Genomic DNA, 25,718 nt, shown 5'->3' with positions numbered 1-25,718 from the left:
TCTATACAGTTCTCATTCACTGACATTACTTTGCTCAAAATTTAACTAGGAAGCATGTGAGAGGGTACTGAAATACAATAAGGAAATTAAGTAAAAGAGCAAACGATTAGATCTGAGTAAGAAATGCAACAAAGTAAATAGCACCTTCACAACCTCTTCTCCAGTCTGCATGCCAAAATCATCCTGGAAAAGAAAAATTCATCTCAAATGAGTTAAGGAGCCTAACATAGAGACTTCTGAGAAACGACACTTAGGGTGTCAATTCAAAACTAGATCCAAGGTATATTAACTCTGTCTTAACCGTATCTCTAGTCTTCGTATTGCAATAAAACTGCAAGAGAAGCCTGTTAGCACATAAACTTAACAGCTGAAGAAAGCTTTACAATACAAAATAAAGCTATACACCGTATTTACACAATTGTAAGTTGACCTCCCCCAAATCACATTTCCGAAAAATAAAAAAACTTCCGAGGTTGTTTAAGTTTGGCCTTGAATAGTTGAACACGATAGCAATATCCAGTGGCCGCTGTGCTATCGGCTGCCGCGCGCGGGCACATTCCAAAATGAAAATGTATTAGTCACTGGACTACTTGTCCACACTTGCGCCATCGTCATCACTAGCACTGCTGTCGTGATTGTTGCTGCGGTCTCACAGTACGTAGTTCTATCATTGTCCACCAGCGAAATCTCGCACTTCGCAAACAGCCAGATCACGATATCGCGTGGAACAGCTGAAAATTTTCCTCGCTGCAGCTGCCACACCTGTATCACCCGTTGTGAACGTCGAACTTGCGGCCTAGCGCGCGGCTGTTTGTTTCTTCAGCATAAAAAATGGCAGCCATCTTGAAGGTAGCCGTGAACAAGCGCCGGTCGCATGTCGTACCTGGAGCACAAATGATGACTAACGAAGCACTACATCAAAAACTTGTGAAACGCGGCCGGCAGTATTCAAATGCGTCATAGCCAAAGAGAAACTATTCGTGAATGACATCGGCTCTTCCGTCGGCTACCAACACCGCTGCCGTTCCGAGTGGGGGTGCCACCTCGATTAGAACAGCGGCCCTTCCATCAACTATCAACGCTCCCTTAAGCACCGAGCGCGCATTTGAAAGTAAAAAGGAAACTTGTTGGACACTTGAGCTTTCCATAGTTGCGTTATCGGGCCGCCGCCGCATATCAGCAACCGCAGTCAGCAGCCACGTGTGGGGTGCCAGTGTGCTGCTTATCAATAGCATCCATCGGCGGAGGGGATGCCAGTTTTGCGCGTTGACATAGCAGCTGCTCAAAGCCAGCACCAAGAGCGATGCGGCGGAGCCATACAGCAAAAATGCAACCCTGCTGTAGCATGCCTGATATCTCGTTTGTCTCGCATTTACTTATCGTGTGATGTTTGCGTTTCGATTGTAAGTCGACCTCAACGTTTCGGATTTTCGAAATTTAAAAATAGGTCGACTTACAATCGTGTAAATACGATATATCTTACCATAAATATCCAGAAAAGCAAACCACAAATCATGATAAAGGATTCTGGCATATTCAAACAATTCAATACAGAAAGCAAAATAGAAGGAAAAATAACAAAAAATCATTTGTCTGCACGTCAAGAGTAGCATTTGAATCCACCTGTGTGCAAACACACACATAAAAAGCAAATCTGTACACGTTCTCCAAATTTCAAAGTAAAAGAAAAACAATGGCATAAAGCTCCACAGAGAGTCTGTACATATCACAATCAGCTCCAGCAAATTTTGTTTCTTTAAAACAATGGTGTCCCCAGCACTAAGAAACAATATACTAAAGTCGATGCTTCAAAATTAAAGCACATTTGGCATTCACTACTTTTAAGCAACTACAGTCGAACCCAATTAACTCGAACTCAATTATATCGAACTCGGTTAGATCGAATTATCGTTTATATAGAATAATTTCTGTGCACCATAAAGCTATAACCTGAATGCATAGGAAAATATATGGCTTCATCATACAAAAATTAGCCACATCCGACAGATCGAACTTTGGGAAACACCAGGCGACTCAAGAAGCTTGGTTTTCCTCAACACACCGGGGGTTCACTTTCCCACTGGTATGCTCAGACCAATGATGAAGCAGATTTTCCATGACAAGCAGCGGATGCGTACAAATCGTGCATTGGGCAGTTGTGCCCACGTCCCACAGTTCGCCCGGTGCATCGTGCTGCCACTGGCAGTTTCGCATGGTTTTCGTTAGTCTCCACATGCACACGATGATAGCCGCGAAACGGACGGCAGAAACTCCCCTTTTCTACGAAGCTGGAAATTATCACGCGAGTTGAACGAGATGAGAAGAAATCCTAAGTCGCCGCAGTGCATAGGATTCCTAGAGGCACGCTGAACAACATTCTAAAGAACAAGGATGACGTTCGGGCCAAAGTGGAGAAGAGACCTGGCACTCGCGGCAGATGTGTATATACAGCACCATAAGAACATGTTCGGGCAGCTGCGTACAAATGGTTCCTCGATGTCTGCCTCACTATAGACAATGGCTGTGCCTAGCGCTTCAGTGCAAGTTTAAGCAACATCGCACTTGGCTTCCTACCCCCGAAAGCTACACTGGTGCTAAAACCCTTGGACCAGGGAGTAATCCGCACAAAGAAAGTTAGTTGTAGGAAACAGCTGACTGAATGGCTTCTGCAGAACCAGGACTGCAACAGACCTAAAATCGACCTCATAGGCACCCTGTCTATACTGGTTGAATTGTGGAATGATTCCAAAACCAAAACTATAGAAAACTGCTTCCGACATTCTGGTTTCTGCTTTGTCAGAGCTCGTGGGTTATGATGATTTGCGTAACCAGTTGTCCGAATTTTCTGGTGCTATTTACGATGGGGCAGCTGTAGATGAATTCGTCTCTGCGGATGATGATGTTAAGACTGTGGAAGAGCTTGCAGGCGAACACATCATTGCCGATGTTGAGAGTAACCAGAACCGCACTAATATGAATTGTGATGTGGAATTGAGAGAACATGTGCCCACATGCTTTGTGCGCTCAACATGGTTCGTCGACATATTGCACGTCAATAGCAGGCTGAGGTCTCAGCTGTTTAAAGTCCATTGGTAACAATGAAAAATGAGTTTTCTTCTAGGCAATGAGGATGAAGAAGCATAATAAATTCACAACTATTTCACTTGATAATCTGCACACAGTAAATGCTTACCATAGAGATACATTTTTTTCCATCTCAATGAGATTTTGTGTTAAATTTACTGCAAGTTTTACATCGAATTACATGTTATATCGAACTTTTAGGCTTTTTTTGCAACTTCGATATATGTGGGCTAAACTGTAACTGTGTCTTAGGATGCAATTAACGCTCAGCATTTTCAGACAGCATTTTTTTTACAGAAAATTTAGCTTCTTGTTTCTTAGAATACCTGATTTACAGTGTACAGGAACCCAATATAGCTTTCAGATTTTCATAAAGCATTACTTCAGATCTGGATTGACGAAACCATAGTAGCTGGTATTCATAAAGTTAAGTGGATTCATCACCACTCGCATGCATGCCTCTATGTTGCAGTCACTTGTTACAGTGCATCTCATCCAACTAGTGACATAAAACGTTGTAGTTCCTTTTGCCGCCTGTGCTGCACATGGAAAAATGTATTAAATGTAGTACATCAGACAAAGATGAGCTAGTCCCATGGGCAAATAAGCTTTGCAGCAAGTACACCTGATAATCTGATACAGTAAAAGCTTGTTAATTCGGACTCGATGGGGACGGGATAATTGTTTGAATTAAGTGAAGTTCTAATTATCGAACGGGCACTGGAATGAGTAGCATTACAGAATCCAAAGTAGTCACATCTAGACTCGTTACTGCGAGCTAAGCGCTACTACAAGTTAGTGGCAGGAGATTCTGAGAGTTAGTCATGAAGTCCTAATGGCAAATGAAATAAATTGATCGGCCAGTTATGCGCCAGAATTAAGTACTGGAATGCATTCGCGTGAGCAGCGAGCTTTAGTGGTGGAATATAGGACGCTCTTTATGCTTCAAAACATGTTTATTTATGGGGAAGGGTTGTCAAAATTAGAAGGAATCAGTGATGTCAATTTGCTTGTGTTTCTTCTGTCGAGACTCCATCAGCATCATTTGCAGCTTGCCAAGAGCTCCAGCGCAACGTCAGAGTTTTCACTGGCAGAGAAGTAGCGTGCTGCAACATCGAGCGCCGATGCTACTTCACATGCACTCATGCACTTGGCTATAGCATAGGCTCATCGCCGCAGTCGGACTCATCACTGTCGGCTGTGCTCACTGCCCGTGAACACTGTCGAGTTTGGTGATAACATGCTGCCTCAATTATATTGGCGCCACTCGAGGGCTCCAACATCTCCACACTGCTGTCGACATAGCTCGCGGCACCAACAAAAAGCATGTCGCCTGCGCCCTAACTGCCATACTATGTTGTGTGCACCATACGATCACGACCCAGCCACCGCGGCGCAACGAAAACCGGGAACGGCTTGCGCCGAAGCATCGGCGGCGCGGGCTCCGCCAGCCTCGTCCACTCGGCTTTTTTACTTTCCATTTTTTACATCTCTAGTAAACTTGCACTGCATTGTGCTCGCTCTGGGTCAACTTCTATATAAGAGGAGCGGAGTCAGCCAGTGGCTCCTATTCGAATTAAGTGTAGCAAACGCCGACTTGATCGAATTACCAAGAGTTTTCCCCCCACTGAAATACACAGGGCTATGCCGGGACACGGGCATCAGTTCGAATTAACCATCAGTTTGAATTAACGAGCTTTTACTGTATTATGTTTTCCAACACTAATTTAACATCACAAAGGTCAGATATACCTTAGCGAATGTGGCACTTTTCATGACCAAACATTTCGGGCTGAAGACCAAGATGTCCTTGGCATTCAGACTTCTTTATTAATATAAATTAGCAATTATTTTTCCTCTGAATGATTTTCAGTTTTTATCTGATTTCAAGAACGCAGAGGTATACGTCCTGCACAGGACCACAAAGATCTCACTTCTAAGAACCACCACTGCAGAAGGCATGCACAGATAAAAATGCAACATACCACGCTCGCCAGCCAGTTCTGTTCTTGCTCAAGCTGTTTGGAAAGGCTGAATACAATTTCTTTCAAGTTTTGATTGGCCTCTTTGCAATGTGATGAAGATGTTTAATTTTAATGCTGCAATCTTTCCTTGAGGGTTTGATATAGTTGCATAGCATCAATCAGACTTCTCTTTAGTTTTAACAAATGACCTGGCAAAAAGACCAGCCTGCAGCGTATTCAACATGTGTCGCAGTTTATATCACACAGACAATGAAATGGTTACAATGTCTATTTCACTCATTGGAGATTCCCTATGATGACACCCATCATGTCTTTTGTTATGAGCAGGCTACTGTAAGCATAGACTACTTTTATTCAAATAGTGCAGTACACTGCTGGCACACATTACTGAGGTCATAACCAATGCACATAGCCTCGGTGTCATTTGGCAGTTGTGTACAGGCAACAAAACTGACCTACGCTTGCTATACAAAAAATGACTGATGATTTAGTGTGGTTAGGCCAAATGCCAATTAGGTGTGCTAGCACTTTAGTCTGAAGCTGAGGCTCGGATTTCAAGCTCAAGTAGGGTTCAAAGATTGGCAAAATCGGTGAGTGGGATCCTTAGTGCTAGTGCACTAAGCTCCACCTTGAGGGTGTATGCGGAATTGGTCATTCTCTACTTCATTCATAGATCACTGGGAGTGACGCAGCGGTAAAGTGATGTGCCACTGCCCTTTTTTACTAGAACTGAACAAGAAAATCACGGCAGAAAACAATGTATCATTTTTTTCCTGCATGTTTCACGGTTATTGTACCAGCTGGTACACTCTTTTATGCGGTCCCATGAAAAACATAACTGTAGGGTTCTACTGTACACCTTTTTTTTCTGTTAAAGAGGGAACGTAACTGAGCAGTCATTTTATGTAGAAAACGATTTCACAAAGTAGAACAGACGCCATGCTGCCAGTGGACAATGACCTAAACTAGTCATGTCCCTACAGCAGAACTTTGTCTATTCTTTTATCTTTTACATGCCACCCTCACTTGGGATTTTTCTATGTGCCAATGACATTTACTTCAGTGCTCTGTAAATACGACGCACACCACATGCTCATGTGCAACTATGGAAGGCGATCAACCTGTCAGAGGCATTTGACAGCAAATAAGGCTTTGTGATGCCTTCCAATATGCATGCTGCAATCACATTCACCAAGCGCAATATTTTGTATTACATACTGAAAGTTTCCAACAGCTTCATACCACAAGTGAAAACCCACAAATTCCAAATTACAGAATAAAAAGCATCTGTCATGGTCACTACATGCTCGTGATTTATTCAGCAAACTCTTACTTCTATGTTTTCACCATCTAAGCACCCTCCAGCGGCATATGTCAATACTCTATTGACTCTTTCATGCACCTGTGTGCAATGCTCTACAAGAAAAGTCCGCAGTAGTCTCTGCTATCTGCAGGGTTTCTCACAGGCTCCTATCACATGAAAAATATCTCGGTGCCTATTGACTCACTGCCTCAATTTGAATAAGCTGGTGCCACATAACGGGTTTGCAAATGATCATTACAATCTTAAGGACCATATACTATGAGAGCAGACTTGCATTGCCCACGCGTAAAAACAGAAATCACAATAACTTAAAAAAAATTACTGCTTCAGATGATACTCTTTGAAGGACACACTGCTTCCATAAATTCATTTTTAATCCTTAAGTTGAAATGGCAACTCCACAGTGTTAAACGAGTGGTGCAATTTTTGTTGTTTACCAGAGCCATGTCTACGTTTTTCACCAGTCTTTGCCCCTTAGTGAATTTTGCAGTGACCAAGAACCAAAGTTGCACCATCAGAGTTGCAGTACTATCTATGGACAGGACATAGATGGTCACTCATTTGCGGCAGTTTCACTGGAAAAAAAATGGCAGTGGTTCAGCTCTGGTTAAACCTGGAGTGACACGATGGCTACAGCTGGCCGAGTGGAACTCATTCAGTTGAATTGCAAAGTCAGTCTTTCACAGCTCCGTTTCACTGGGCGTTCCTTCTTCATCTTTGTCCGTGGACTCACTCCCCACCCTCCTCTAACTCGGTTTCGGTGGCGTGCCATGCCGTCGGCAGCTGCTCCGTACCACATGACCAGCCACGGCGCCGCCACAGAGCACAAGGGTGCCATGATGATGGCTCGAAATGCTAGCGTAAGGTAGCTATCGCTAAAAAAATGAAGAGAACACCTAAGCTCCACGTTAAGGGTTTGACATGATAGCTCTAGGGGTTTATAGGCTCATATATGCCGAATTGGTCATTCTCTACTTTATATTCATAAATCCCTGGAAGTCTTCATACCACTCCTGGTACAGTGGTGTAGCGGTTAAGTGATGCGGCACTGCTCTGTGAAGCAGGTGCTGTTACTGGTGGGTCTTGTGCATCCCAGACTGCTCTCCCTGAGCAGCCAATCATTAACTACCACCTGCTATGGTGGGCAGTTTGCTCACAACCCGGTGGGTAGGTAGTGATGGCGCTACAATACCACATTACCTAGGTGGCCTGTTTGCATCCTAGTTAGCTTCTCTGGGGATTTTTGCTCACGATCAACAACACCATCGCTGCCGACACCAGATTTTCTGCAACCCGAGCTCCTTAACACTATCACATTAAAAAGCATACCATAAATCCTTTTCAAGCAAAGTGCACAGCACTGCCTATCATCACCGTATCATTGTGATTTGCGAGTTGAGCATAAGTATAAGATATTTTTTGCCCGCTAACTTTTACTCGCTAAATTCAGATCTAATATACTCTATCACATGCTTTCTGTGAACAGAATGGATATGATGGTGTGCATCACTTCATGTTTCACCACTTCCTTTGGAGTAGCCTGCAAACTATGTTATCAGGCAAGCATACTGGGTTACCATTAGAGAGTGCCTCCTCCTTCTTTTCTACTAAAGGCCAGAAGCTGTTCTAACAAAACTTGCACAGCAAAATGTTTTGAGTAGTAAAGAATGCCACATAATATCACAGCAACCAATATAAATGTATAAACATACAATCCTGTTCAGTTTCAGAGTCTGCAAACTTTGTAGAGCAAACAGATTTTCAAAGAAGCCGAGTGACCTACAAAGGGCTGAGTAAACAAACAAGACGCACAAAACCACTGCTGCCACACACCTGAACCTCTCTGACTCATCCACTGCTGCTAGCTTTTCCTGGACAAGACTGGCAAGCTCCTCTCTCTTTTCCTGATAGTTTTTCAAGAAAAGACAAGGAAGCATTTAGTGCTATGCACAATCACAATCAACAATTTTGAGCATCAGTGAAATGAAGAAAAACATTCAACTTCACAAAAACAAAGTGGTTCAGAGTGAACCAACTCCTCAATATAGCAACGGAAATCTAAACACTCACAAGGCTGCAAGACAGGTCTCTGGAAAACATGGAAAGTGAAGCATGCACAAAAGTGATAACTGCTTTCATAAACAAAGCTTAAAGAGTTAACCTCTTATACTTCAACGGCTAACACAAAGTGAGCTACTGTAAGCTAGCCACAACCATGCTAAGGTGCAAACACCCTGTAGAAACATGAAAACAATGCCCCACCACTGTACATATGTGAATGGTAAACACTGAGAAGAATGTCCTGCAAGATTATTCTTCAGGGTAACTGAAAGCATTACTGTTATGAAAGCCTCTTTTGGTGATTTCGAAGCACCGTTAAAGAAAATTAATGGTTTAGGTATATTGCAGTCCAACACCGACATTGGTTTCCCGTGTGCAGCTGTCAATTATGCTCACACATTTTACATACTTGAGTGATGCAACAAGTGACAACCCAGGTGCAAAAGATTTGACTCCCCACTCAGCAGTGAAAACTGCAAATGCAAAGGTGGTCACAGTTAAATAATTGTAGCCTCACAGAAGGTTCAGTGGACATACACTAAAACCTCAATATCTCGAAGTCACAAAACCAAAGAAAAATTGAAATAAAGAGCCTTGAGGTCAACAAAGTGCAAAACTTTTAAATGTATTGATCATACATTTTATAACTGTAAGCCTGAATCTATCTATATCTAGCAGTGCTAATTCCCTTCTGAAGAATAAGCACTTTACCATTTAATAGAAGAGTCTGGCAAGCGGCACAGCAGCGCAGGAAACCCAGCAGACAAAGAAAAGTGCGCTAGCTTGAACCTGTTGTCGTGCTCATAATGTGGAGGCAGTAAGGGCCACCACCATCCCTTCCATGTCTCTAATGATACTGCTGCTCATGGGAAAGAAGATTCAGAGATTCAACCGCATGTACCCTCTCCCTGCCTGCCCCACCCTCATTGTCCTAGGAAGCAGATTCTGTCCATGCCTCATGTGAAGTCAAAGTCGCACAAAAGCATGCAGGGAAACAGAGTGGCAGTAATGGGCGCACACTCCAGTCCACTAGTGCAGACCCACCTGTTCGTCAGTAGCATGACCTGTAGGCTGCAAGAACCACCCGCCAACAACCCTCCTTTCTTTTACCAAGTTCTCACAAATCATATTCCAAGATATCCAAATTTTGTCATGAAAAGCTTCCAAGATACTAATTATTACAGTACTTAATGCTCTCCACTACATGACATAGAAAAACTTGCTCAACTTTGATCACAGATATATTTAAAGATATGCGAGCTGGGGTTAGTGGAGATTTACTGTAATTTCACTGATAAGACCAAACAGGAACAACCACTGAACTAGCAGCAAACTGCTTTGCAAGACACTCTTCAGAAGAAATGGTCGAAACGCACTGTTTGCTTTCTTACCAAGCAAAATGATGAGCAAAGTATACACCACAAACTTGCCGAATTTTTGAACCATATGAAGCACGAAGTCTGCCCACTGATCCTAACAATGATACACCCGCCCACTCCCACAGTAAGGCTACACATTGAGCCGTTCATTTAAAATCAGGGCTGAGATACTGATCAAGTAACTGCACAAATGAGTAAGGCTTCACCATGATCAAACTTATTAACCAATTGTTCTACAGGAATTATGTCAGCCAAAGTGGCAAATAGAAAGTGCACTGTTTGCTGACCAAGTCAGAATGTTGGTTGATGTTTGGAGGTAATATCTTGTCAAACAATGGACGACCAAAATGCACACAGTGTGCCTTCTCAAAGTTATACAAGCACATGCTTGAAGTGAATTTATGCATTCAAGTAGTCTACCTTTCACTGTAAAAGGATATGCCAGGCACAGTTACAATCTCTTTCCTAGCAATGTGTTTAGCATGCTTAGAAAATGCGACTGCAGGCTTGCACTTCTAGCAAAGATAGACAAGAAGGTGGGTGTTGTAAGCATGCAGTTCCAGAGAATGATTCAGAACACTTGATATGCCAGCAAGCAAGCCAAAAAAGAACTTTCTGCTACAGAAGTGTGTGCGATCTCTGCCCACACAACAATATGCTCGGTTATTAAAGAGACCATGCAAAAAATAAAGTCGCTTGCAAATGGTTTCAATGCTTAGAAATGATGCTAAGAAGCGTTCACACCAAGTATGAGTCTTCGGAACTGAGCCGGCAATTTATTATGAATTTTTAAAAACTGTATTTTTAAAAATTTGCAGCCCGATTGGTGTGCTCGTAGTGACCGATTTTGAAACTACAATCATGAAAAAAGACGTCACTCTACCCATGACATCACCAGGCCACCACACGCTGTCATTCGCTGGAGCTATGGCAGCCACGACGTCACGGGCACACTTCCGGTAGCCGTGAAAATCATCTGCTTGTGCCGCCGCGCGACCCACTTAGGCAAGCGCGAGCCGGGGCAATGCCTTCGTGCATATGGTTTCAATTTCCTCTGCCGCCTCCTTCTGTTGGGAGTTTCGGAGCCACTCGCAGTGGCTCGCCGAGTCGCTACTGTCGTCGCTGGCGTTCAGCCGGTACGGCACGAACGCATAAGGCTCGATGCCCATCGTGGCCGTAAGAGCGAGCAGTCGCGCCTCAAAGTCCGGGTCCATTACTGCGAATTACAACAGACGACAAGCAAAGAAACCCGACCCTGCTGCTGGGGTGCTAGGAGCGACAACCGGAAGTTGCAAAAGGAACGCCAGCGGATGACGTATTCATGGGCGGGGGCCAGTCCCAGACCTGTTTTCTTTATTTTTGCCTGGTGCCCCGCATGTACTAGTTGTATTAAAGGTTATTAAATTATTTGTGTTAAAACTGCACCCAGTCCTGCTTGATAAGCACAGAGAGCAAGCCAAGTCTGCAGGTTCTGCGCCTCATTGTTACACAACTGCATGCCATCAAATGCATGCAAGCAATTCAGTCAGCCTCTGGACTACCTGCAGCTCTGCTTCCAGCTCGGCAATCTGTGTGTCCTTTTCGAGAAGCAGCAGGGCAGCCTCCTCTCATTCTTCAGCCTCCATCTGGGCCGCAGCCAGGGACTCCCTGGTGGCACGAGCACAGTGCAATGTACTCAAAAATCATTCACACTGCTAGCAGAACTACAGCATTCAGTCAGAGAGCAGTGAGTTGCAGTAAACGCTTCAGGCTCCTCGTGAAGTTATGCCTTCCAGTAATTAACATGCGAGCACACCACAGTGAGTGCCTGTGGTTATGGCCAAGGATCATCAAAGTTGGGCAGACTGAGATATATTTGCAAAAGGTCCTATAGCCAGGCTATGCGAGATCCAAACACAACAAAAAGCTTCAACTGTGCCGCTCTCAGTTATGTGCAGCTAAGTGCAAGTTGCAATTAAGGGACTATTCTTTTAAGTGTGGAAAAAGATCACAAATAAAAGCTCACTTGAGGGACTCGGCTTCAGCCTGCACTCGTGCTAGGTCATCAGCACTATCGGCAGCAAGCTGCTCAAAGTTGGTGATACCACTGCGGAGGCCTTCAATTTCAGCCTGCAGGTAGAAACCAGAGACATTCAGTGGAATTCACACATCATGTGAACGTCCCGCCTCTGAGAAGCGGTGTGGTGACATTGGCTCCAGTTTCCTGTGCGAGATCAGCGCACATAAAAGAATTCCATGTGTCTGGAAATAATTTTCTGTTCATGCACTACAGCATCCCTCACAGCTCACATGCAGCTTCGGGACGTTGAAACTTCACTTACCATACAGAACCGTCAATCCTAAGCTCTCATGCCCTAAGAAAGCATGGGAAACAGCCTACCATCTGCTCCCTGATGACAGAGTCCATTCTTGCGCACTCAGGAGAGAGTCTCTGAACTTTTCTTCCTGGCCAATTCGTCACTCATGTTAGAGGTCACTCCCTGGGAGTGGCTCCAGTGATCATAGAATAAGACTGTTTGGGAACAAAAAATGCCCCACCTTGCATTGAGAATGGATATTTCTGCACAAAACTGCTCCAGACTTAAAATAAACAAGCCCCTGCACAAGAACAGCAACAGCATCTCTCTCCTTTTGGAGATGTTCCATTCGAATAACAAAGAAAATAATATTCTGCGCAGAGCTCAAGTTTACATCACCTTGATGTCATCTTCCCGAGAGAAGATTGGTGTATTTTTCACTTCTTTCCCTATGCAGCTGCTTTGTTTTCCGACTACCCACAACTTGAATTCTGATTTGTCACACAGCAAAGGCAAAGATATTAGTGCAATGAGGCCCACCAATGCACATTTGGGGGTCACAGACATCCATTTTTTGTTACTCTACTTGACACAAGAAAAGGCTATTAGAATACATTTGTCTAAACAATAACGCTGAGAGCGCCATTGGGAGGAATGACCCGAACCAGTCGGCTGCAGACTCAAGAACAAGTTTTTTTTAAATCCCTTGTCATTGTCCAAGTGCCATCTCGAAGTCCGAGCATTCTAGTAGTCACTTGGTCATTTTCAGTCGCTCCAATCGTCCAGAGAGGAAGCTGCTAGAACCTAACCCAGGTGAAAATCTTTAACTGGAAATTCAACTTTGAGTCACTGATACCAGTCAGAAACCAACTGGTCCCAGTTGGAAGCCAACTGGTTCCACTTTGAAACCCAGTTGGGGACCAAATGGGAGGCAAATGGTCAAGTTCGCCACGAACTCAGAACCATCAATTCCCAGCTGAGAGCCAAACAGTAGGAACTGGGGACCAACTGGGAAGTAAGTGGTTCCATTTGTGGGTCAAGTGGGAAGCAAAAATTCCCAATTGAAGGCCAACTGGGCAGAATTGGTCGTGGGTAAAAACCAAATGGGAAGCTTTTTACTGCTTGGAGGGATGCTGAGAAGAAAATAAATGCTGCTGCGGATCAGCACATCATACAGTCATTAGGCGCAGAAGTGAACATACTGTGAAATTAGATGAAAGCTGGCTTATTGGCGAGCATCATTCCGATCGCACTGTGTGCACTGCATGCGAAAATGCCCGTCGGCGCTCTCCTGGTGAATAACACCACTTCCCTCGAAACTCTGCACTGTTAGCATAGGTCAACATGCACATGCTGCGAACGTATCGTGCGCCCACGTTATAGCTTATTTTTTCTTTGTTTTTATTAAGCCCGTTCTCTTTGTACCTTCAACCCGTTGTGACATAGACGTTTCGGGCAGGCTAACATGATATTTATTTATTTATAATTGCCCAACCACCCAAACGAACTTCCATTTTGGAGACCGTGACTACCGTGACCAACCGTAACTCCAGGGAACTAGGTGCAGGTGTCATTCTCTACACCCCAATTGTTGAAGTTCGCAGCGTATTTTATCAATAATAGCGCAAACAATGCACGGCGATTACAGCTATGAAAAAAATAACAAGTTAGAGTTTTAAATTAACTTAATTTTCATGCTAGAGAAAACAGAGTACTAAGTATAAAAGGTTGCCGATACAAAACAAGCGTCAGTTTCACGCACACCATCCTTCCTAGGGTAGCCATAGGAGCAATGGTCACGCAGATTGTGTGTGCAATTTCTCATCGTGTTCCGCAGGAACATTGTGGTTTAAGAACCTCGCCATAAAATTAATTTTTCGCATACTATTGTTGGTGAGATTGTTCAACAGATCTTTCCATGATGGGGCTGAAGGAAGACAGTTTTCTTGCTTTTACTACTCAGCGAAGTGGACCCGTCAATACGAATTAGGACAAGTCGTTTTCAACGGTGGGAGTCCTGCCCTTTCTAGGTGCGTACTCAATTTGCTCATTTCGGTGTATTTTATGCTATTTTTGCATTTGTAATGAAAAAATTCCAACGCATTTAGCGGCACGTTATATTTTCGCGCTCACTCGTATGGCTGTCTTGCCAAACTCGCTGTGCACTGAAACAAAGGCTGGTGATGTATGCAACTGACCTCTACTATACGAGAAGTGAGCATGCATTCGGATCATGTGCCAAAGTGCATGCGGAAGCAAACTCCGCTCAGCACGACTGCATTTTAATGCTGCAGAGAGCACCTCTTGACGCCTCATAGACTTGCCTTGGTAAAGACAGCGTAAATTACTGGGCTTTTTTGTAGTTGCTGTGAGCTATTCTTTTGTTTGTCACCTATAAAAATGAACTACAATGTTTTGTTTTGCAGCAACCCTGACCGTTTAGGCTCGGCAGAAGAGTTTTAATGCTACCGCAGCTGTTTAAAACATTAACGTACCCAGCGAGAAGATTCAATATTCAGTGAAGGCACCAAGGGCAATAAACATTGAGGGTAATAAACATTGACACACTTAAAACTCATCCTCAGTGTTTTGGGCTCCCATGACGGCCATGTATACTCGCTTACTCAAATGTATTTGAGCTAGCTAGTGCATGGACGTCTCGACGCTCCCGTAGAGACGTCTGTGACTGGGTTGCAGTAGGCCCCCGTTGCACCTGGGATTGCAACGGGTCCCAGAAGCATCTGGGGTTGCAACTGGTCCCAGTTGCAACTGGAAATCTGTTCCTTAAACCAGATGGACTGGGACCAGTTGGAAAACAGTTGGAAACCCGTTACCAATTTTCACCTGGGAATAATGTGAGTCATCTTTAGGGGGCTAAGACAAAGAAGAAAGTTCTGGAAAGTGTTACAACTACCAAAAGTAACACAGCCTCGACTTCCGGCATCAGTTTAGCTAATCTGACACGGCTGACTTAAATTTTCCATTATGGAATACGAGAGCCTGTTGACAGGTGCATTTAATAATGCCATCCAGCAAGAAGTGGTGATGTTTCCAAAAGCTGGCAGCGCTGAGAGCCAAACTGCAAAAAAAATATCACAACGGACTATTCTCAGCTGCCATACACAGCACCAGCGTCACAGCTACCTCCATGTACAAAATAACAAGTTTTTAGGTAAGCATTTCCTATAACTCCAACAGCAGTCCAAATAGCAGTAAAAATAAAGTGCAGCACATGTGTTTTCAAAAGTGCAGGCATCTTCCTGCAGCGAAGAAAATCAATGCACCTTGCCTAGAAATTGAAAATTGGTTTTGGGGGAAAGGAAATGGTGCAGTATCTGTCTCATATATCAGCAAACCCTGAAAGGAGGGACTAAGAGAAGAAAGGAAGAGGTGCCATAGTGGAATGCTCCAACCACTTGGGGATCTTTAACGTGCACTACACATTGCACAGCACACGGGGCGCCTTAGAGTTTCGCCTCCATCGAAATACAGCCGCAGCAGTCGGGTTCGAACCCAGGTACTCCGGATCAGTAACCAAGCGCCCTAACCACTGAACCACCATGGTGGGTGGTACCTTGCCTAAAAAAATACTTAGCACCTGCTTATACAGAGAGCAAATTTAGTGCAATGACTAATGCCTGGTTTCTAAAGTGAATGAAACCACACAAAACCACTCTGCCATAGTGCAAAAAATTTACCCCAAAAAAGATAAAACCAAATAAGGTGATGCACGGAACAAACTTGAAAGTTTTCCTGCTTATAAAACTGCAGCCCCAAGACTGACAGATCTCCAGCACAAAATGCACATCACATGCACATCATTCTGAGCGCAACTAGACACTAACACTGAGATGTGCCAGTTATCCAAGAATGTTGCAACACTGTCTTTGCCCGCAACATGCACAAAAAGAAAATAGAAATGTGGAACTCACAGATCTGTGTGCGCAGCTTCATCGCTTCCCTAACAACACTGGAGCCAAGAGGAAGGTCAGCAAGCAATGCAGTCAAATACATATGCAATCTCTATTCACACATGTGAGCTGGAAATCAGACTGCAATGACAACTTACGTCTGCAAAGTGGCCTCAAAAGGACCTTGAGCAATTCCGCTTTCCTGTATCACTTGCTTCAAGGTATCCTTGACAGTGGTCAGTTGATGGTGTACTTCCCGTGTTATGTTTTTGGCAACATCTTTATGAATTGTGAGGTGATCTTCAAGACTTTCTTTTGCTTGCTATAGAAATAGAAGTGGATGCCATGCTCAAAACAGCTATTATATTTTCATGAGAAACCATACTAGCTAGTGTGAGAATTTGTGTATGAAAACAACAAGCAGTTGCACTGCAACTTTTCTGAGCAGGCAAAAAAGAAAAAAAAATGTAACACACATGCTGTTGGCAAATGGTATTAATTAACTGACCTGAAGCTCATTGTAGTCCTTCTGTTTTTCTGCAAAGACTCTGTTTTCAGCCATTAGGGCATCTGCAAACAGTGAAAAATGGACACCATTATTTGTCAGCGTATTACGATGCAAATGCAGAAATAGTTATATTACACAGTAGTAAAGGTCATGCAGCGACACTGCAAAAGGAAATGGCATGGCAGCACATTGTGGCTCCATTGCAACGGCATTAAAGACTATACCCTCCAATAGCAATTCCAGTCTATGCACAAGCCAAAATAACTTCATGGCATTAAACAACACGCGAATATTTATGAAAAATCTCTATTTAGCGTGCATGCAGTTATAACTGCATGCTTCGCAAGAGCTCCCTTGTTTCAGAGTGCACTGTTCTTAGTACAGTTTGCATGAGTCAATATAACCATGTGAATGTGGATATCATACAATTCAAAACATATTGACAGAAACAGAGAAATCAAAACTTAGACATTAGATGTTAAAAAAAGAGGATAAATTTGATAAGTATACCTCTCTCTCCCATCAGAGCTTCTATAGTGGTCTTTGCCGCTCTTTCTCTGCAAAACAGAAGCAAGGCTGTCAGATGCCCCGATAAATTTGTTGGGAAAAGATGAAAGCCATAATTAAAAGAATAGATCTTCAACATAGCTACAGCCAGCCACCTGAATATATCCTAAGCTGCATATGAAAAGGTAATCAGGGGGATAAAGTCCCATGATGAAAAAGCAAGAAAATAAAAAGCACAACAAAATATACATACCGTAAAATTTCGAACAAGTGCCCCCAACCATGTAAGAGCCCCCTTAACTTCACTGTTAATTTCACATTACCACGCTCTTCTGAGAAAGCGCCCCCCCCCCCCCCCCGCCCGCTCCGCGCCCTTATCACTCACCGCCCCCAGGCAACAGTGGCCTGCCCTATCCAATCCAATCCTGCTTTTCAAACCGTTCGCAATTTCACATGCTCGTTTGCCACGCGCCATTTGTCCACTTGTTTTGGCATTGCCAGGTCGGCAATGCATTCGTATAAGTGGCGAAGAAAATGAAGTCATACAATGGCATCGGGAAAACGGAACGAACATGCCCCAAGCGGCTCAAGACTTCGAGCACGACTGGAAATTGATATAGAAATGGGACAAAACTTTCGAGAACTTGCTACGGGAAACCAAAACTTCGAGGAAAGTTGAGTAAAGACTGTTGCTGTTTAGTGAATATGTGGAAGATGCACTCCTCGAATGAGGAAGAAAGGCAGGATCCATGTGCACTGCGCTTTTTTTTCTGGCAGGAAAGTGTCGCCGCCATCTTGAATTTCGGCACCGTTCTGGGATAGCGCCGCCTCCTCACTTTGCCAGTAATTTCGACTTGCGGGGGTGGGGGCACTTGCTCGGAATTTTACCGTAGGTATTCAGAAATTTGCATGCATGGGAACAAACATCATCTTTGCAGAGGCACTTGTCACCAGAGTGCAAGAAAACAAAGGCTAAAATGAAGTTGCCCCTTCAAACAGCAGAGCAATGCACCCAACACATATGCTTCCTACTTTCAGTAATGCTGGCCCGTTGTTCTCGTTCCCATTGTTCTCCTTTTCTGCCCATTCTACTCTGTCAGTCGTGCTTGAGCTAGTGCCTTTATCCTAATTTGGTAAAACCCTCTCTCATTTATATGTTACAGCCATTAAAAGTAAACATAATGTAGGTTTCTATCACAACCTTATAAGTAAGGATTAACTTTTGTTGAATCAGTAGACTCGGCCTACGGCCACATCACGGCTGAAAAAAGGGATACAGGAGACAACTGCTAAGACAGATAAACAAACATACTTTGGTATACATCTTGGCCACACCACATGCTGAACTCCCATGCTGAAAAACTTGCAAGTGCCTTAAATAATGCCTGTCCTCACAAATTAATAAGCTCAAACATACCACCAGCAAGCAAAGTAGAACTCAGACATATTGGTAGCACATCACTTCATTTTCCCTGATGACAGCCACACACAGAAAAACAAGAAATGTTGAAGGTTACTGGCAACAATCTTTATCCTGCAGTGGAGTCCTCACTGAAGGTGAAAACAACAACATATTAGGGGTGGGATGACAAGCTCGTGGCTGCACTGAACCCTGCCCAACTTTTACCTATCATTCAAGGAGATGCGCTCATCACTGAGCTGCTGCACGGCACTGCCTAAGGCCTCAAAAAGTTTCAGGGCCGACCCATCGTCCAAGTCAGACAGGTCGCACAGCTTGCTGGCCAGCATTCGCAGTTGTGCAATGAGCTGGTCCTTCTCCTCCTGGGGTCAGGCGTGACAAAAACAAAAGGTATTTCAATTGGAACCACAACTGAGCGAACAACAGTATAGAGATTACTCATGCATATGATGTCAGTAGCACAGAGAACCTATATGCAGGCAACTACGACTGTAAAACATGGCATTCGAACACATAGCCAGTCGTAGCTCATATCATCGCATAGCAGCCTCAAGAGTGTAACAATTTTTGGAACAATCTGATCAGGAGGCCCACCTCCCTGTAGGCTGCAAGCATATTACAGCACTGCTGAGCAAAAGCAGAAAGCCTGCTTCTGCTGCTCAAATACTGGCTTCTATGATGGAGCCTTTAGAGGGAACACTCTACTCCATGTAAAATTTGATCTCAGATTCAGTGTCTCCAGATGACCTTGAAATAACCTTGTGATGCCTACCACAGGAAAAGTGTGTAAGCTGCATAAGGTGTACCATGTCTACAAGGTTCACCATGACCACTCTGGTCCATTATGGTGACATGGTCTTTGATCTTGACCTCTGTCCACCCCCAAAAATTGGCCCACCTACCCCCGAAATTTGACCTTGGCAAATTTGAACCAAAATCGATGTCCAGCCATAACTGACCGCACACAACACTATGGTGACCTCCAAATTTGGCCTGGGCCACCTCAAAAATTTGGCCCACCCACCCCCAAAATTTGACCTTAGCATATTCGGACAAAAATCGATGTCTAGCCATAACTGACTGCACCAAACACGACGATGACCTCCAAATATGGCCTGGGCCACCACCAAAATTTGGCCCACCCCCAACACTTTACCTTGACCGATTTGGACCAAAATTGATGTCCAAACATAACTGAGCAAGCCTGACACGATGAGGACCTCCAAATTTGGGCCACGCCATTGCAAAAATTTGACCTTGGCAATTTGGGAATGCTTTCGCACTACACTAGGTTTAACCGAGTTGAAACCTTGACAATTTTTTTGCTCAAAACTTGCTAGCGGTGTGCCTGCAAGTACACAGAGTTGCCACACGCCAACTTGCAGCCGCCTGCCAAACCTGAGAACGAATACACTCTCAATAGGTAAGATTTAATTACTCAGCTGAAATCATGATGAACAAACCTTTTCAGTTCTATGCTGGAGTACTAGACTTTCGTTGTCTGCAAGCACATTTTAATGCTCTTCAACAAGGCGCTGCATATTCAGGTGGCACTGAGCTGTATGAGTGAGAGAGTACGAACAGCAGTTAGTCACTTCATTGAGCAACAGCATGAGCGAGGCTGCCGTACGTGCAGTGTCCAGATGGCGAGGAATGCTGGCACTTCAAGCTGTTGCATACCCAAATTACATTTTACCACACAGTTCTCAACCTTATCAGCACCCAGGGGTCAGCAAGACAAGAAAACTCGATGCAGCCATGGGACAGATGTGCTGAACCTGGTTCCTCAAGAACATGTTTTTGGGGTCTGGACTGGATAGTGCATGTCATTCAGAGCGATGAGACATCACCCAAAGTGCAATACCAACAGGCAATTATAGGTGGCCATGCTATTACATATGTCAGTAGTGAGCTGTTGCACATTAACAGCAACAGACAGATATGGCAATGTCTAGTCGTGCATAGGCAGGCAAGTTAATGTCTACTTCTGTCAATGGCACTCAGCCCAAAACCAATGAAAGGACTCTTAAAGCCCTCATAGTAGGAACCAGAAAATTAATTGTGCGAGTGAAATCAAGCATCACCATTGTCAGCCCTTAGTGCAACAATCCGCAGCTGAAGATCCTTGAGGCTGCCTCTCAGAACTTGGTTCGAAGCCTCTGCATCCTCGCAAACCTGCAACTGCATGTAGAAACTGGTCATTTCATTCAGTTCACAATCTTTGTGTATTGAGTACACAGTGCACAAAAAAACACCTTGTAATCTTGATGAAACAAAAATATGATTCCTACAAAATAACTTTTGTAGTCCACAGAATACCCTCCTAGTTTTCTGAACATGACAAGTAGTCATAGTAACCCCATTGTTGCCTAAAACTCGATGTACAGAAGCTAAAATAAACAACTAATTTCATTCGGTATGATAGGTCTAGTGGCAAAATTGTAAAAAAAAATTGGTGAAAGTAAATTTAAATAGTGCGTGGTTTTAATCAATTAGCACAGCACCAACCTTAAATGATTAATTGCGAAACCTCCCTCAGGATCGTCCTCATCCTCTTCTATGCTTATGGCATGTAAGATTCAGATATAACCTAACCTGTCCTCTTTTTATGTTTTTATGCTATGCGTAGACAGAGTTGGTAAGTGAAGGGCATAACCAGCTATGATACCTTGATGTCCAATTCCTTTTTTGCAGCTCTCGAGCTCTGCAGTCAAGTGTCTATTCTTCTTGCTCCACGTCGTCCCTGTAAACATGGCGGAGGATCACATTAAAACCAAGTGCAGATGCCACACACAGTCTGCGATTGGATGGCATCACAGACATACCAAGGTGGACCCATTCCTTCATTCATGCAAAGCTGTCAGTCAAGTGACATATCTCAACCACACTGCCTTTCATTCATTGCATTTTCTTCCCGCCCTTCTTCTCAATCACAGAACTAGTGAAAAATAAAGAAGGTTGTCCAAAAGGAAGCTCACTGATACACACCATGTTAGCATGTGCATCTTTCAGCTTCTTCTTAGTGCAGTGCAGGAAGTTTGGAAGCAGCTGCAATGAAACAGTAAACTTTATGTTCAGCTACAACGCATGCACTAAAAATGCAACCACATCGTTTATGACACCTGCACACTATAAGCAAGTCTGTAAGTGCCCCTTGCACAATCGTGCAACACCAAATTACAGCAGACATCCGCTACAAATGAAAAATTTAAAGCAGATCATTTTTATTTGAAGAAGGCCATCAAGCAATAAAGCAAAGGATATGAGAAGCTAGAAAAATAAAAGCCATAAATATTAAAAGGTAATTCCTTCTGATGAGCTGATTTTCTCAGGTCCGTACATCCAATAAAGAGTGATATATGAATTAGATGTTGCCACTCCAACTCCTGGCGTGAGGCTGAACAGCATTTGTAAGCAGTGAGTAAAGGTCTTCAAGGGGCACTCAATAAAAATGCCAATAAGGTTTTGCTCTATCTCATCTATTAGTAAAACTGGTTTATATTCATGTAGTGTATGTACCCAGTTATCCATCATCCAGATATAGCACCAATGAAGGCCAAGATTAAAAAAACAAGCACAGTATTCGTCCAGCAAAGAATAAACAAACGACTAGAAATGTGCAAGGGCTACGTACAGTGTTGATTTTTCTCAGTGCCTTGATTTCTTCTGAGAGTGCTGTATTTACTTCGTAGCATTGACAAAAGGGTGAAAAGAAGAAGTAAGTGAATGTCGCCACTTAGCAGGTCTTAGCTGTCTCTTCAAGCAAAATGCTAGTATTAAAAACAAACAACCTCCCAAGACTGGTGGTGGTATGCTTTCACCACAGAATCTGCATATTGCCAACAATATACGTTGAACTGCACTTGCTCTGTTTTACTTGGTTCTCACAAACTCCTCACATACCAACTTTACCTTTCCAAGAGAAAATACCAAAAGGACAAACTGGGAATCCTGGATGGATCCATCTGGTTCCAGCTGGATCCAAACGTAACCAGCTAGGCACCCAACTGTATCCAACTAGACTCAATAAACACAGCAATCAAATTTGTTGGTCTCAATGAATTATACAACTGGTTTTGCAGCTTCCAACTGTCTATTCCAATTATTCTCTCCCAGCTTGGTAATCCAATTGGGAGAGCTAACACCAGTTGGAATGTTAGGAACCGTTTGGAATTTGCAAAACCAGTTGGATGAATACAACAGGTACTTAAGATTCCAATTGGACATTACAATTGGGTCTTGAGACTTTCCAGTTAGAAAATTCACAACAGTGTGCTTGCTAGGAATTGCAAGCTCCAAGTGGTAGTAGAACTGAACCTACTGAGACTGGGCATTCCAAGTTGTTCGAAATACACAACTGTAAATTTTCCAACTGGATATCCAACTGGAAGTCGACTGCCTTGACTGGTACGTATTGACACATTGCTATCTATTAATACGGAACAGAGAACTAAATAAGTTATTGTAAAGAAAGATATTAGCAGCTTTAACTGCTGAGTTGTTTTCTTCATTTCCACCGTTACTGAGGGCTTGATTAAGTGAAATAACTTAGCTCAACAAATAAGCGCCGCTGACCCCAGCACCAGGCTGCCACCCATGTATGTAATAAGTAAGTGGGGGCAAAAGCGTGTTCTGTGGATGTATATTGAGATTATGTTACTTCTGTGTGATGCAGACTTGTCTGTTTGGCTCACCTCCCTACAAAGTTAAAACAAATCTTGTAGGAGCAATTACCATTGGTGGATGGCACCCTCGGGGGCTTGGCGACTAAGAGAAAAATGGCACGGTTAAAATAATGCCAAATACGAGATTTTGAGAAAAGACACAAGATGCAGTGCTGGCAAATTTTACACGTCTACTGCTCAGTGCTCATTCTTGCAAAATTTTCGACGCCTCCTGTGTCTTTAGGTAAGGCAATATATGCACCCATGCATACAATAAATCTGCTTGATTTAATTGTATTTATGAAAACAATGACAATCTTTTCTCTTTTTCCTTCCTCTATATTTCTGTTAACCCTTTACAGGTTCTATCATTAAAGGGGTTCTGAAAGCGGCTGCAAAAAGTTGCATTATGGCTGTGATGTTAAAGGACGCCACTTCACAAATATCCTCCAGCAAGAATTTTTTTGATGCAGTTCATAGAAGTCGAGTAATCTGCATTTAAAATTTGAATTTCAGAATCTTCCCGCCTTTCCCTCTTCTCTCGTTCCTTTTTGCACGCTGAAAGGCCGGCACTCGTTCGCTGGCCCATTGCAGGGGCAGAGCTTCCAGACCTGCCGCAGCTAAGCCGCTATACTGCCCGTAGCCATGGCAGCTACCTGATGCCTGAAAGAATCTAACCATTAGCTATCGCTGAACTGGTATAGGCAGGAGCGTTGGAACAGAAGAGGATGCGAGCATGAAAAAGTCATCGAAAAAGCTTGCCAACTTTCGCGCTTGATTGTGGGTTCTCTGCTACATGTAGAAGTGTATTATTTGGCTCAGGCGTTCATGACAACACAATGGCAGTGATACAGTGAGTTGATGTGCTGTCGTCGGAAGGTGTTTTCAGAGCTCCTTCAATGGAGTACTTGCACCAAACTTTTTGTTGCATGTTTTCTCTTTGGAAGATCTTATACACGTGGATCGGAACTTGCAATTTGCCTTTGCCTGGTAAATAATTTATGACCAAGTTTTTCTCATGCTGCTTCAGTTCCAGTTTCAACAGTTAAACAGTGACTGTATGATGCATAACTTGACTTAAGGTCACGTGATGCCATAACGAAATTGCTGTATTATATAGCTGCTTGTTCATTCACTTTCATTCCAGCTCTTGGGACCTGACTAACACAACATTCAGAGTGGAGACAATAAAGCAGTAATTACACCACAGTTCTCTCATGCCTCCCATAACCTGATGTCTACTTGCACTCCGTAGCCTTTGTTCAACTCCTGAAACTTAAAAATGCACCAGAGAAGAAATTAATTTATACGGCGGGCGTGGTTCGGGTGTCCAACGATATATGAGACAGATACTGCGCCATTTCCTTTCCTCAAAACCAATTATTACGTATTTGGCACGCACAGGGGAATTCAACGTGAGTTTACTACTCTGTTGCATATCAATATGAAGAGCAAACAGAGCTAGAACTTCATTTTGGTATCCATACCCCTTTACCAAACATATTGCTCTCGACACATTATGCCCATGTTGTATGTGTTGCTTTGTTTCTACTCCCTTTCTAAACCCTTTGTTCTCCTCCATGTGCGTGTGTGTGTGTGCGTGCGTGCGTGTGTGTGTGTGTGTGTGTGTGTGTGTGTGTGTCTTCTTTACCAAAGCAAAAGGTTTCAGTTGTTATTCAGCGCTATGTTTTGTGCCCTTTTCTACGATGTACTACAGTCATCTGTGCCATTTTGATCATGGCAATAACAAAGAAACGGACCAGCAGCAAGGTTTTTAAAAATAGGGGTGCTGTCAGTGCTCTTTGACTGAACCACTATGAAGAGCTTATTAATGCGACAACATTAAAGCTTCCGTTGTGCAGCGAATCCGTCGGTATCGTCAGTGTCGTCGGCATTGTGAGTGAAAAATCTCTGGAGGAGCAACCTAGGTGCGCCACATAGATCACGTGACCTACTGGAGCCATCAAAACCTGCCCACCGAATTGTGAGCAAACTGACCGTGGTGGCAGGTGGAATTTAAGTTAATGACTGGTAGCCTGAGAAGAGCAACCTGGGTCGCAGTGGCCTATTGTCACTCTGGGACAGCTACAAAATCCGTTTATGCAACAAAAAATTCATGAAAACACGGCCATTTGCCTTTGGCATTAATAGATTCACTGCTATTAGAATTTTTTACAAGCTACACTGAATGAAAGCTAGTAAGAGGTAAATACACAAGGGCTTAATGGTGCAAGCACTAAACACTCACATGCACCTAATTTTTTCAGGAAACCTTGGAACCCCTCATAGCTACTGTATTCCCTAAGAATGATGTCCATGATTCTGTAAGCAAAAGTTTTCCTGTTTACAAAGAGCGAAAACTAAGTATGATTGGTACTGTTTATAAGCCAATAGGAACAATAAAATTAGGATTGGGTTTTCTAGTAAGTAATGTTAGTGTATATACCCCACAGTTTGAATTTTGTCTACATATGGATTACTCATTCACATTGGCAGCCATGACACAAGAAATGGCACCTATACTAAAACACATTCAGTAAAAAAGATAGAAAGGCAGTGCACATGCACAGTGACTCAC

The 25,718-nt window shown here is 43.4% G+C and overlaps 1 protein-coding gene across 2 annotated transcripts; it reads right to left on the bottom strand.

Annotated features, from left to right (window-relative positions):
* Positions 1 to 190: 190 nt before the first annotated feature.
* On the bottom strand, positions 191 to 22,159 carry LOC144115041 (uncharacterized). Of its 2 annotated transcripts, XM_077649168.1 has the most exons (12): positions 22,111 to 22,159; positions 21,465 to 21,524; positions 21,145 to 21,219; positions 20,561 to 20,657; positions 19,940 to 20,034; positions 18,684 to 18,838; positions 17,060 to 17,106; positions 16,550 to 16,611; positions 16,200 to 16,363; positions 16,063 to 16,100; positions 12,214 to 12,345; positions 11,839 to 11,942 (listed from the first exon to the last, which is right to left on the bottom strand). In XM_077649168.1, exons 6-11 carry the CDS (start codon positions 18,803 to 18,805, stop codon positions 12,251 to 12,253), a joined length of 528 nt encoding a protein of 175 aa, XP_077505294.1. In that variant the 5' UTR covers positions 18,806 to 18,838; positions 19,940 to 20,034; positions 20,561 to 20,657; positions 21,145 to 21,219; positions 21,465 to 21,524; positions 22,111 to 22,159; the 3' UTR covers positions 11,839 to 11,942; positions 12,214 to 12,250. The 2 variants fall into 2 exon arrangements, 1 of the variants encoding a protein (XP_077505294.1); XR_013311210.1 differs by lacking the exons at positions 16,063 to 16,100; positions 16,200 to 16,363; positions 16,550 to 16,611; ... (5 more) ...; positions 21,465 to 21,524; positions 22,111 to 22,159 and adding exons at positions 191 to 5,149; positions 8,225 to 8,297; positions 11,375 to 11,480 and having other exon boundaries at positions 12,214 to 12,896.
* Positions 22,160 to 25,718: the final 3,559 nt, after the last annotated feature.

This window comes from Amblyomma americanum, chromosome 1, assembly GCF_052857255.1.
Source record: "Amblyomma americanum isolate KBUSLIRL-KWMA chromosome 1, ASM5285725v1, whole genome shotgun sequence".
In the NCBI taxonomy this organism is placed as follows: domain Eukaryota; kingdom Metazoa; phylum Arthropoda; class Arachnida; order Ixodida; family Ixodidae; genus Amblyomma; species Amblyomma americanum.
This window is presented reverse-complemented; position numbering and strand designations above follow the sequence as displayed.

Bases quoted from the DNA above. Each gene is read 5' to 3' on its own strand.
- LOC144115041 (XM_077649168.1), bottom strand. From the start codon at position 18,805: ATGCTGGCCAGCAAGCTGTGCGACCTGTCTGACTTGGACGATGGGTCG. The intron at 17,107-18,683 runs GTAAAAGTTGGG...TCTGTTTTGCAG, and splicing joins CGCATCTCCTTGAATGATAG to AGAAAGAGCGGCAAAGACCA. The intron at 16,101-16,199 runs GTAAGTTGTCAT...TCTTGGCTCCAG, and splicing joins TTTGAGGCCACTTTGCAGAC to TGTTGTTAGGGAAGCGATGA.